We start from the raw sequence: 13926 nt of genomic DNA on the forward strand, positions 1-13926 counted from the left end.
GGAGCACGATAATCTATAGATTTGTGTCCAGTTTTCCCACAGTTGTAGCAATTTCCTTTGAACGGCTTCTTACTTGGGTTGATTTTCGGTCCAGAAACCTTCTTCCTCTTTCTATTATTTTGAGGAGCATCCTCAATAATGTTTGCTCCCATTATTGTTGAGTTTCCATGACATTTCTTTTCAGACTGTCCTCTTCCATTCTCAACCGAGCAATGAGATCTTCAAGTGACATCTCCTTGCGTTTGTGTTTCAAGTAATTTTTGAAGTCCTTCCACAAAGGAAGTAACTTATGAATCATCGCTGCAACTTGGAATGCTTCATTGATGACAAGACCTTCAATGAAAATTTTATTAGTAATAATAATATAATTAATACTTTCAACATAAGTATTAATTCGACTTATACCTTCAGCAAGGAGATCGTGAGTAATCACTTGCAATTTCTGGACTTGGGTAATAACAGACTTGCTATCTACCATTTTATAGTCCAAACATTTAGCGACAACAAATTTCTCCAACCCGGCATCCTCTATTTTATATATCTTTTTAAGCGCAATCCACGGTTTTTTGACGTCTCCACATTACTACAGACGTTATACAGATTGTCCTCTAGTCCGCTAAGAATGTAATTCTTGAACAGAATATTAGAATGCTTCCACGCCTCAGTCACGAGAAATCGTTCATTGTCTGGAGTTTCGTCGGCTAGAACAAGAACATCTTCCTTAATAAATTTCTGTAGACTTAAAGTCGTCAAGTGAAAGAACATCTTTTGCTGCCACCGCTTGAAATCAATCCCGAAAAAATTTCCGGGCTTTTCTGCCGGTGCCGGTGCAAATGCCGGTGTTGTTCGGCTTGTCGATGCACTCACATTCACCATAGGAACGGCCTGGTTTCCGTTCTCAGTCGTCATTTTTGTAAAAGAATAACATAAACAAACGTTTAATAAACGGTGAATTTTTTATATCTTCAAACCGAATAAATCTGGAGTAGAAAATCACATAGATTTTAATCTCTAACGGAGTAGAAAATCATTAGGATTTTAATCTCCGAATAACAGATAGTAAACCAAAACAGAATATACGTTAAAGTAAACAAATGGAGTAGAAAACCATGAAGGTTTTAATTTCCAAAACGGGAGTAGAAAATCACAAAGATTTTAGTCTCCAAAACAGTGAGTATAACACAAATACAGAAAATAATTAGGTTCCTTAAGCTTGTTAGAATACTGTATTTGAAAAATAATTCTGGAGAATAAAACAATGTATAAACAGAAATGTGGAAGAAATAGAAATTAATCCTAGCCTATTGAATTCACAGTGTTTCCTTAAGGAACTTAATCCCCTCCTAGTACCCGAGGTTGTGGATTATTTCTTCCCAGGATAGAATGGATTACACATTGGTATAATGGTACTTCAAACCCTAGTGTTTCAACGAACACAAATGGCGGCAACAAATCACGCATACCTTGTTTGTTTTGTAAGAAAACAATGCAGAAAGGAAGAGGAGAATTCAGAATTTTCGTAAGGAAAATCTGAGGGAATGGTTTGCTATTTTATAGCCAACATGTTGAGTTTAAATGAAGAGGTGCAACTCTTCAGAAGGTCTCATGACTGTTCACGTAAAATGGTCATTACGTAAATGGCTATTTATGCAAAATAAAACGGAAATTTATAACACGGATGGAAATTAATTTTCTGTTACAAAAATGGCTAATTTGGATTAAATAATATTACGTTAATCTTAATATTAATAAAGAAAGTTGGTCCAAAAAATTAATCAATCAATCGATCATTTGACCAAATCCAAATCCAAATCCAAACCCGAACTCGAAGCCGAAACTTACCGTATTCTTAACTCTTTAATAGCTAGAAGAAGGACAATAGTATATATACCCATCAAAAATCTTTTCCTCCTCATATAGGACAATGTCCCATTGTCAAGGATGAAAAATTAAAATTTTATTTTTCTATGCATTTCCCAATCACCTCTTTTAAGCTAAAATAAGCTTAAAGGGGAAAAAAAAAAAAAAAGGTAAGTTCAGGTGGAAGGTAAACTTGGTGTTTTGGAATTTCACCCCAACGTAACGACTTCAATTTTTCACGCCGACGTACGATACTAAAACTTTTTCTTTTCATCATTAACCTATTATTATATTGCTCGTACTCTTTAGATACGTCACAATTTTTATATATTAATGATTCTCTTTCAATATCGCCCCTTCTTTATATTCAGCAATAAATATCGATCCCATTGGTCTTAACGGCTCTCTCTACTACTATTGCTTTTCTCTTTATCTCTCTTATGTTCGTTCCTTCATATCCAAAACCAGTTTCACTCTCTCTTATTTTCTCGTCATATTTCCCTTTTTAGTCTCATTCACTCTCGGCCTTTTTCTTGATCTTGACATTCATAACTAGAAAATGGAGGGTGAGAGTTTGTCTGATCATTTCTTTGAGGATTCTGAATTTGACATCTTTAGTATTTTAGAGGCTTTAGAAGGCGGCGGCGCGTCGGAGTTTAACATGAGTAACCCCACAACAACAACAACGACGACGACAACTTCGGATGAAATTAATGGTTTAGTTTCGAAAGAAGAAGAGAAGAAAAGGAAGTTGGTTTCTCAGAAATCAACAGGTTCGAGTGCAACTTTACAAGAATACTCAGAAACTGAAGCAGACGGTGGTGTTACACCAAATAGCAATAAGAGACAAAAATTAGCAGCAGTAATTGGTGGGGTAGATGAGGGAAATAACCAAATGGAAACAAGGATTTCTCACATAACAGTTGAAAGAAACCGCAGAAAGCAAATGAATGAACATTTGTCTGTTCTTCGCTCTTTGATGCCTTGTTTTTATGCTAAACGAGTACGCTTCTAATTCTCTGTTCCAACTATATATTGCTATCTTTTCATTTTCTAGAGGTTAGTTTCAACCATATCTGCTTTTGAGTTTAATTAACTTTTATACTTTTTTCCTTCTTCTCTGTGGTTCGAAAACTTCACATAATACCTATCACTACATTCTCGTCCAAATCTTTTTTTTCAATTACTAAAACTGAATTTTCACACTAATCGTATCATGTTAGATAACTACAAGTAAAAGTTCAATAAAAAAAAAGGTTAGGAAGTTGAAAACTCAGTCAGATTATCTGAGTTAAAATACATTAATAGTGTAAAAACCAGTGGGATTACACTAGGTTTGTTGTTGTTGTTGTTCAAGCATATACCGGGGCGAAACTATGTTGGCTCAAGAATGGTCAACTGACCACCATTTGCCGAAAAATTATACTATGTATAAAGGAAAATATTAGTACTTATTATTGACTAAAAATAGACTTTGAACACCCTTGCATAACCCACACGCAAAGGTGTTCAAATTTTAAACACCCTTATTAAATTTTCTGGCTTCGCCACTGAGCATATATATATATATAAGTTAATTAGTTCTCAATCGTTTTGCTTACACTTTTGTTAATTACTTGTCTTGTATAATAATTTGATGAACTTACACATGTAAGAAACCTTAAATGAAATAATTTATTAGTGGGTGTGGGGGAATGCATGTCCTAAATGTGTTCTAGAAATCTTATACAAAGTTTGGAAATGTTCTACGTACTACACTTCTGAAACCATTTCCTTGTTTTGAAGTTTAGCATAAATTAAACTTCTTATTTCCTTTTTTTTTGGGTTGACATGTTTAATCAGGGTGATCAAGCATCAATAATTGGTGGGGTAGTGGATTACATAAACGAGTTGCAGCAAGTTTTACAATCATTAGAAGCCAAGAAACAGCGCAAAGTTTACAGTGAAGTTCTAAGTCCAAGACTAGCAATTCCAAGTCCAAGAGTATTACCTTCACCACTTAGTCCAAGAAAACCACCACTTAGCCCCAAAATTAACTTACCAATTAGCCCAAGAACCCCACAACCAACCAGCCCTTATAATAATAATAATAATAACAACAACAACAGGTTACAGCAACCAACAATTTCTGCTACTCCACTTGAACCATCTCCTACCTCTTCTTCAACTAATTCCTCCATTGACAGTGTCAATGAACTTGCTGCTAATTCAAAATCAGCAATTGCTGATGTAGAGGTGAAATTCTCAGGCGCTAATGTTATACTGAAGACGGTTTCGCCGCGTATTCCTGGCCAAGCTGTGAAGATAATTGCTGCTTTAGAAGAACTCGCACTGGAAATACTACATGTTAGTATCAGTACTATTGATGGAACCATGCTCAACTCTTTCACTATTAAGGTAAATTGATAAGTTTAAAGTTATGTACGTTACTTATACGACCAGATTAAATTGATCTATAACAATAGACAAGTTTAAAGCAAAGAATAAAAATATGTTACTATCTTCAATTAAATTGTACTGATATTTTTATATATAGTCAATGTATACTTAAATTCATACCTACATAAGGCTAGCTCAATAACTCTCAAATTACTATCTTGAAGCTGAATTCACCCTAGAAAGTTTCGCAGCTAGCACTATTATTACCTTCTTTTATGACCAAGTATAAATCTTTCACAAATTTGAAGTAAGTTCTACTACTATAATTTATTGCTAGCTCAAGTCCTGAAATGTATTTTCATGATAAGAACCTTAAACCACTTTATTTTATTATTTTTTCTATTTCAATCTCTTCCATTTAATGCACTTTTACCTAGAGGTGTACAAGAAGTTGAATATACATCTTTTTTGTTATAATTGACCTAAGCTTATTCCAGATATGACTATATATTACATATCATAGTTTGATATGGAGATAGAGTTGACAAGTCAGGACAATTGAGGAAATTTTTTACTAGCACAAAATGTTATACCTTCAAAAGTTCCTAGTAATCATTTGATTCCGATGGTGAAACAGACTTGTGGGCAATCATTTGTACTTTCTGGTTAACTTTTCTATATATGGCACCCTTGACAACCACACTTCTTCCAAAAGATTTTAAGTAGTAGTAACTTTTTTTAACTCCGGTATTATTTCAGTAAATTTAATTACTATCGGTATTAAAGCATTCTTCCTGTATTACTAACAGTGATATTTTTCAATATTTCATTAATATGAAGTATTTATAATCATACAAACACCATGACAACTTTAAAATCACATATCTTAAAAATCTTTTATTCTTTATTAAAATTTGTGTCAAGTCAAACTATGACGATCTTTTGAAAAGGAGAAGTAGTATTTATTAGAGAATGGGTGTGGTTTTATTAAATTAGTGAAGATTTCAAAGCTAATGATTGGTAATTTGTTGTGCTTTGACAGATCGGAATTGAATGCCAACTAAGTGCTGAGGAACTGGCTCATCAGATTCAGCAGACATTCTGCTAAGCACAGTACTCAATAATTACTGTAGTAGTAGTAATAGTAATTTAGTACATGCCCAGACCACCTTTTTTTTTTCTTTTTTCTTTTTAACGAAAAGAAGTGTCTCATTCCTCTAGATCGCGATCTGACTAGGGAGCTGTAATGTAACAATAAAAGAGAATGTGGGTAGGTTGAATTTACCACCATTCTGTTTTAACAGATGTTACGTATAGATTGTCATGACTTTTATTTACTAGCTAGTGATATGACCCTTATGTACTCATGATTTCGTTATGTTCAGTCTTTGTATTTTCATTTATAATGTGTTCTTTCACTTAATTTTATCTGTTTTTTGCTGCCAATTAATGACTTATAGATTTCTATGAAAAAAATAATAGCTCAAGCATCAAGGAATTAATTATATATCATTGTCAAAGAGTTTGCATGTGATCATATACTCTTAATAGAGCTCTATAATAGCCTGTTTGGCCAAACTTCTTTTTGGCCAAAAGTATTTTTGTTTTTTGCCAAAAGTATTTTTGACCAAAAATTAAGGTGTTTGGCCAAGCTTTTGGAAGGAAAAAAAAATGCTTTTGAGGAGAAGCAGAAACAGTTTTGGAGAAGCAGAAAAAAGTAGTTTCTCTCCAAAAGCACTTTTGAGAAAAATACACTTATAAGCAGTTTTTTAAAGCTTGACCAAACAATAATTGCTGCTCAGAAGTGCTTTTCAAACTAATTAGCCAAACGCAAACTGCTTCTCACGAGAAGTACTTTTAAGAAAAGCATCTCAAAATAAGCTGATTTTTGCAGCTTGGCCATACAGGCTATAAGTATTGTATATATAGCAGTTGGCTGCATTGTCATGCTTTAACAGTTCCTAATCTGTAAAACTTATCAAGTCGCCTTAATCTAATATATATTAAACTCCCAATTAGTGCTGCTTTTACAAGTAGTTTTTAGAAAAAATTACCTAATGTGGTCCGACCTTTCTTTGGATCGGACCTCACATATAGCATAGGAACAATATCAGGCTGAGGCGTAGGTATACGTCCAGATACGAGTTCAGCAGAACGACATAGTTTTGGTCAAACAATGTATTTGTACTAAGAAATTCATTAAATATATATATCAATTTTAGAATCCAATTATTAGCATTTAAAGTCTTCGTTCTAAGATTGAGAACCCATAAGTTGGTATTCTGGCTCCACCTCTAGCATCGTGTTGTCTTTTTTAATTTTATTTACCATAGGTGAATTTGTGAAATTAATATATTATGGGGTAATAGTTATAGAGATATTTATACATTCCAAATATAGAAGTGAAGATTAACATAGAGAACCCACCTTCTCTAGCTATTGCCAAATTGATACCTACGTTGTGTGAGAAGCTACAGTACATTTGAGCAGTGGGTGCAAATGCATTCATTATCATTTTACTAATATGATATTTAAACTAAATTAGCACATAAATGCAAAAAGATGAGTAGTATTGAATACAATGATAATCTTCACACATTCATGTAGAATTTATAATTTACATTTAGTATTTAATCCGTATGCCTCGTATCAGCCACATACAAAAAGCCTCTGGGCTGCATGCATTTCATCGATGAGTTTGCTAATTTGATGATGAAGCAAAAACCAATGTTTGCACCTTAATACATATGTTTGGAAACATACCGTTTGACAACAGGAGGAAATTATTTACGTTCTCCAGCCTTTTCCATTCCCACAATGAATTTAGGGGTCATGCACGAATTATATATATATATATGTTGAAGATATACTTAAATAAATAAAAATGTGATTTATCAAATAGCGTAAGTTTTTATATGAGAAGGCAATACACTTTAACATGGTATTAGAGCAAGCGGAGGTCCTGAATTTTGAGTTTCACCACCACTCATTACCAAAAAAAAAAAAACTCACTTGCTTGGCTCGTCAAAATGAATCAAGACACAGCACGTGAGGAGGTGTATTGAAGGCATAATTAAATAAAGAAAGATATACTCTAGCCGCTTAAACATATTGATGAAATTATCACACACTTCAAATCATATTAATGAACTCCTCTCTACGCCAAGTTAAATTTTGCATACCCATGAAAAATCACGTAGGTATATATATTATTAAGTTGGCACCATGGATCTACTAATATACCCATCTAAATATTACTTAACCAAGTGAGAGAGTAATAAGTCTAATGCAATATCGACTTCACTCTAGATCATTGAATGAGCTATGAGATCTTTATCAGTATGTCCCAATGATCACGACATGATTATCTTCATCTTCGTATCCTATCCTAGCCTACCCTAACAACTCTCTTTTGGAGTTTGTAATGAAGACCTGAACCTATGCTTCTAAATAGGTTCTGTATCGTTGTTCAATCTATACCCTGTTATAAGGCCAGAAACTAGCTACAAGACTAGAGTTGAGGCTTACCATTCAATTAATTGACTACTTCCAAAATGTAATAAAGATATATAAGAGTTTCTATAAGTCAGTTCAATCGTAATGTACTTGAATCTTCAGTAATTAATGATATAATAACTAATGTTACTCCCTTCATCATATTTTAACAGTTTTACAAGTTAAAGTTTAGGGTTGTGCTGAATTATTAGCCGTATATGATTTTTTGTTTTTTGTAGTGGATACTCGATGTAGAGAGGCAGAGCTAGCTTATAATTAGGTGCGGATTAAGCCGAACCCAATTACTCTTGCTTAGATACGGTATTTTTACTAGGAAATTCGTTATATATATATATATATATATATATATATATATATATATATATATATATATATATATATAACATGAATAGGAGTTCTGAATTTGTCACGAAACATATAGCTCGCATCTTTTTTATTAGATGGATTGAAGAGCTCAACACAACATGGTTAATATAAAAGTTATTGTAGGACATTCTTTTTTTTTTTTTTTTGCTTTGCAGATGATGTGCTCCTGTTCTGCAAAGATGAATACCAATCTATTATGCTGATGTTAAGGGGACCAAACATTCTCCAACTCTTCAGGGCTTACAACTAATGCAGGGAAATCGAACATATATACTGTTAACATGGAGGCTAAGGAGATAGAGAATCTGTATGAAATAACTGGTTATAGTAGAGGCAACCTCCCTTTCAAATATTTAGGAGTTCCAATATCATCGAAGAAGATATCAAAAATGGACTGCCAAGTATTAGTGGATAATATAATAACAAGAATAAAGAGCTGGAGCTCAAAACATCTGTCCTATGTTGGGAGGGTGCAAATGATCAACACAATGCTAATGCATCTCCACACGTACTGGGCATCAATCTTTCTACTTTACAAAGCAGTGCTCAAAAGGATCACTTCAATATGTCGGAACTATCTATGGGATGGCAAGGTGGAGACAAATAGAAGACCATTAGTGGCCTGGGATCTTGTTTGTAGGCCAAGGCAAGAGGGAGGGATAGGAATAAAAGATTGTATAATTTGAAATGAAGCTGCAATAGGGAAGTATGTTTGAGATATAGCAACAAAGGCTAATTCTCTGTGGGTTAAATGGATCAATCATATATACTTAAAGAATACTGATTGGTGGCTATATAGTGTACCCCAGGATAGTAGTTGCTATTGGAAAAAAATATGTCATGTAAGAGACAAACTTGCAGAAGGTTACAACCAGGGCAGATGGCAAAGACAAATAGGAGGATATACAATCATGAAAGGGTACTCTTGGCTGAGAGGGACTCTGGATACTTTCCAATGGGGAAGATTGGTTTGGAATGTGCAAAATGTTCCAAAGTATAACTTCATTTGCAGGCTAATAATGCAAGGGAAGCTGCTAACTAAGGATAGGCTAACCAACAGAGGGATCAGTTCAGATGGCCTATGTGTATTGTGTGGAAATGCTCCATAATCAATATAGCACTTGTTCTATGAGTGTCACTTCTCTAAGTTGTGTATCAATGAAGTTCTGCAATAGCTGAAAATAAGCATAACAAACTATGAAGGGCAATATCTATGGAAAAAAATTGGTAGGAATATGGGGAGCAAATGAAGAAGGGAGTTCTCCTATGCTATATTGGCTGCATTGAGTTATCACATATGGAGGGGGAGAAATGAAACTTTATGGAAATGTGATGTGCCTAGGCCTCGCAAGATATGTGCCCGAATAAAAAAGGAATGCAAAATTCGTGTGATGGAGATAATCAACAAAAAGAAGCGGGACAAGGATAGAAGATGGATAGAATAAGTATATAGCTAAATAGAGGTTAGAAATAATACATGTACAATATAGGATGCAAATAGACTTATTTATGCCTAGACGAGTAAGTATAGAATTATATATAGTCAGGTGGTAGAGATGTCTTTTGCTTTACTTCAATGTATTTGTTTTGGTGATGAATAAAAAAATTTCATTCCACAAAAAAAAAAAAAAATGCATGTGGTCCTATATATACATGTGGAAATGGTATGCAACTTTTACGCATTTGAATAAATTCCAAGTTTGTGTATTATTTAAGAGACATAGAAAAGTTTTATTCAAAAGTGTTATAAATGGTCCCGAAATTAATGGTGAGAAAATTTCATCAAAATAAGCTGTGATGGACCACACTGGAAGTGACGGCTCTGTGCTGCTATGCGCTATTAGCAAATTAATGATTTCCCTTTCTTTCTATCAGAATCTTAGTATTATTCAATTACATCAACAAAAAGAAGGAAATGCCATTAACGCTCTATGCTTTTGCAGGGATATGGAAGCCAATATGATGTTACGTGACGACGCTTTTGCATGAATTATGGTGATCTCTTCCTCTGGCACATATTAGTACTACTTGATGGGTATCAAATTAAGGGACAGGGTAGTTGAATTTGGGGAGGATCAAAATATCAAAGAGCTATTTTTATGAATTCCATATTCGTAGTTCGAAAGAGAGAGGATCCAGAAAATTTATTTGAATCTAATTCTCCCTAATTTTTTTATTCCAATCAACGGCCTCTTTCCACGTAAAACTGGACGGAGCAACCCGTCCAAATTTACGGGTTGGTCACCGCTATACTTAGATTTAACCGGTGGCTTGTTAGGCCAACTAGCCAAGGGACAGTAAGCATGAGAGTCTCATATACATATCATACTAATCTACCTTGGGAAATGTTTTAGGAAAATCTGGAAGGTGAGGTGAAAACTGTTATATGGGTACTATATATACCTATATGTTTATATACCATGTTGCTCCTCTGTACTTGTAAATAATGATTCTGAAAATTAGAACGTTAGCTTATAAACGTAAATATAAATAAAAAACAGAAATTAATTCGAGCCCACTGAATTCACAGTGTTTTCTTAAGGAATTTAATCTCCTCCTAGTACCCAAGGTTATAGATTATTTCCTCTCAGGATAGAACGAATTACACACTGGTATAGCGGTACTTCAAACCCCAGTGTTTCAGCGAACACAAAGTTCGACAGTAAATCACACTTATGGATGCTTTGTTTGTAGTTAAAAACAATGCAGAATAAGGAGGACAACTCAGAAGTCGAATGGAAATTCTGAGAGGAAGGAATGCAATGTATAGCCAATGTTGAATTCTTACTTAAGAGAATATCAGATTGCAATTCGTTTTTCCAGTGTATACGCAGTGTATATCCAGTATATGCAGAGTGTATATCCAATGTATACAAAGTGTATATTAAGTGTATACAGAGTGTTTCAAGTGTTTTTTCCGATGTGTTCTACTTTCTCTCCAACTTATGCTCTATTTATAGCAGTTATTTGAGATAAATCCGCCCGTTCCATGGTGCAACAAGCACTAGATCATGGAGAAAGCACTTACATGGTGGTATATACACTTGCTTGGTGGGAGGAGCACTTGCACCATTGTGGGAGGTGCACTAGGCTGCAATTGTTGTTTAGTGTTGCAACACAATACACGGATTGGAAAACATTCGTTACAAATACGGATTATATCACGTTAATATTCACTATTAACAAATAAATTTGGTCCAAAAAATTAATCAATCGATCGATCATTTGACCAAATCCGAATCCAAATCCCATTTCTCATTCACTCTAATTTTAAGACTATTTCATCTTAAACAAAAACTCAACAATCCCCCACATGAATGGGGAATGGCTATATCACGGAAGTATGCATGAAAAAACTTGTGTGATTTGCAAACAAGGATTAATTGCATCTGGATGAGTAGGTTTCCCTTTGAACTTTCCGTAGTGAACTTATGTCGGATATACTTGATCAATCGGTAGATTTGATATCTTTGAACCGTCGAACTTTAGTGTATACCTAGACAACCATAAGTCACACAATCAACCCTTAACCGTCTTTGGTTCTCATTGTTGTGTTCGTTTCAGCCATGAACACTGCCTGGTTTCATAAGTGCGTGGAGAATTGGCCTTGCAAAATTCTCCTTGAAGCGGCTAACACTTCACACTTACATAGGTGATTCCTAAACGTGTCATCCCGTAGATACACTATTTGATATACCCTGTATCAAATTTAGAAATCATTAAAAAGCCTTAATGTTTTATCCTTGGTACTGAACATTGTCTCATCACGAGAATGGACTAAAACAAATTTTGTTGACAATGTTGAACCGTCATTAATGACTTTGTTTGATCTCCTTGAACCTAGATCTTGGGATCTCCAGTCTTCTAGGTAGAGTTACCGCCACAATGACTTGTTCTCGGCCATAGTCCCATTCCCCTCGATGATTTCTCAACTACCTCTCTAGTTAGGCCTTTTGTAAGTGGATCTGACACATTATCACTTGACTTTACATAGTCAATCGTGATAATTCCTCTAGAGAGAAGTTGCCTAACGGTTTTATGTCTTCGTCGTATATGACGAGATTTACCGTTATACATAACGCTCCCAGCCCTTCCAATTGCCGCTTGGCTATCACAGTGTATGCATATTGGTGCCAACGGTTTGGGCCAAAATGGAATATCTTCCAAGAAATTCCGGAGCCATTCAGCTTCTTCACCGGCTTTATCTAAGGCTATGAACTCAGCCTCCATTGTAGAGCGGGCAATACATGTTTGTTTGGACGACTTCCAAGATACCGCTCCTCCACCAATAGTGAATACATATCCACTTGTGGACTTCGAATCAGTTGAACCGGTGATCCAATTTGCATCACAATATCCTTCAATCACCGCAGGATATTTACTGTAGTGCAAATCAAAGTTTTGGGTATGTTCTAAGTATCCCAAAACTCGTTTCATTGCCATCCAGTGAGATTGGCCTGGATTGCTCGTGTATCGACTTAGTTTACTTATAGCACAAGCTATATCTGGTCGTGTACAATTCATGATGTACATTAAGCATCCCAACACACGAGCATAATCCAATTGTGATATGCTTTGGCCTTTGTTCTTTGCTAGTGCAAGATTCACGTCAATTGGAGTCTTTGCAACTTTAAAGCCCAAGTGCTTGAATTTTTCAAGTACTGTCTTAATATAATGAGATTGTGACAATGCCAGACCTTGAGGAGTCTTTTGGATCTTAATCCCCAGAATTAAATCCGCAATTCCCAAGTCCTTCATATCAAACTTGCTAGTTAGCATACGCTTAGTAGCATTTATGTTGGCAATGTTATTACTCATTATCAGCATATCATCCACATATAGGCAAACAATGACTATGTGATTTGGAACATTTTTAATGTACACACATTTATCACATTCATTTATCTTAAAACCATTTGACAACATTGTTTGGTCAAATTTCGCATGCCATTGTTTGGGTGCTTGTTTTAGTCCGTAAAGGGACTTAACAAGTCTACATACCTTATTTTCTTTACCTGGAACCACAAACCCTTCAGGTTGTTCCATGTAAATTTCTTCCTCCAACTCTCCATTTAAGAAGGCCGTTTTAACATCCATTTGATGAATTTCAAGACCATACACTGCAGCTAATGCTACTAACATCCGTATGGACGTAATCCTTGTAACTGGGGAGTATGTATCAAAGTAGTCAAGACCTTCTCGTTGTCTATACCCTTTGACAACAAGTCTTGCCTTGAATTTATCAATAGTGCCATCATCTTTCATTTTTCTCTTAAAAATCCATTTAGAACCCAAAGGTTTATTTCCAGGAGGAAGATCAACCAATTCCCATGTATGGTTGTTCAATATGGATTCTATTTCACTATTGACTGCCTCTTTCCAGAACAATGATTCCGAAGAAGACATAGCTTCTTTAAATGTTCGAGGCTCATTTTCCAATAAGAAAGTCACAAAATCTGGTCCAAACGAAGTAAACGTTCTTTGACGTTTACTACGTCTTGGATCCCCCTGATTAAATGTACTTTCTTTTGTTTCTTCCCGATGTCATTTAGATCCTTCACCAATCGACTCGCATTCCTTTTTATACGGATATATATTTTCAAAGAACTCAGCATTATCTGATTCTATAACCGTATTATTATGAATGTCGGGATTTTCTGATTTATGAACCAGAAATCGATATGCTTTACTATTAGTTGCATATCCTATGAAAACACAATCAACTGTTTTCGGTCCTATTTTTACCCTTTTGGGTTTAGGAACTTGCACCTTTGCCAAACACCCCCACACTTTAAAATAATTCAA

The 13926-nt window shown here is 34.8% G+C and overlaps 1 protein-coding gene across 1 annotated transcript; it reads left to right on the top strand.

Moving 5' to 3' along the window:
* The first annotated feature begins 2277 nt into the window (after positions 1-2277).
* On the top strand, positions 2278-5589 carry LOC104247314 (transcription factor SPEECHLESS). Its single transcript, XM_009803283.2, has 3 exons — positions 2278-2863; positions 3703-4257; positions 5282-5589. Exons 1-3 carry the CDS (start codon positions 2420-2422, stop codon positions 5345-5347), a joined length of 1065 nt encoding a protein of 354 aa, XP_009801585.1. The 5' UTR covers positions 2278-2419; the 3' UTR covers positions 5348-5589.
* The last annotated feature ends 8337 nt before the right edge of the window (positions 5590-13926 follow it).

This window comes from Nicotiana sylvestris, chromosome 3, assembly GCF_000393655.2.
Source record: "Nicotiana sylvestris chromosome 3, ASM39365v2, whole genome shotgun sequence".
Lineage (NCBI taxonomy): Eukaryota > Viridiplantae > Streptophyta > Magnoliopsida > Solanales > Solanaceae > Nicotiana > Nicotiana sylvestris.

What these genes read in the sequence shown, in the direction of transcription:
- LOC104247314 (XM_009803283.2), top strand. Translation starts at nt 2,420, where the DNA reads ATGGAGGGTGAGAGTTTGTCTGATCATTTCTTTGAGGATTCTGAATTT. An exon ending in CTTGTTTTTATGCTAAACGA is followed by an intron (nt 2,864 to 3,702) that starts GTACGCTTCTAA and finishes ATGTTTAATCAG; the next exon opens with GGTGATCAAGCATCAATAAT. An exon ending in TCAACTCTTTCACTATTAAG is followed by an intron (nt 4,258 to 5,281) that starts GTAAATTGATAA and finishes GTGCTTTGACAG; the next exon opens with ATCGGAATTGAATGCCAACT.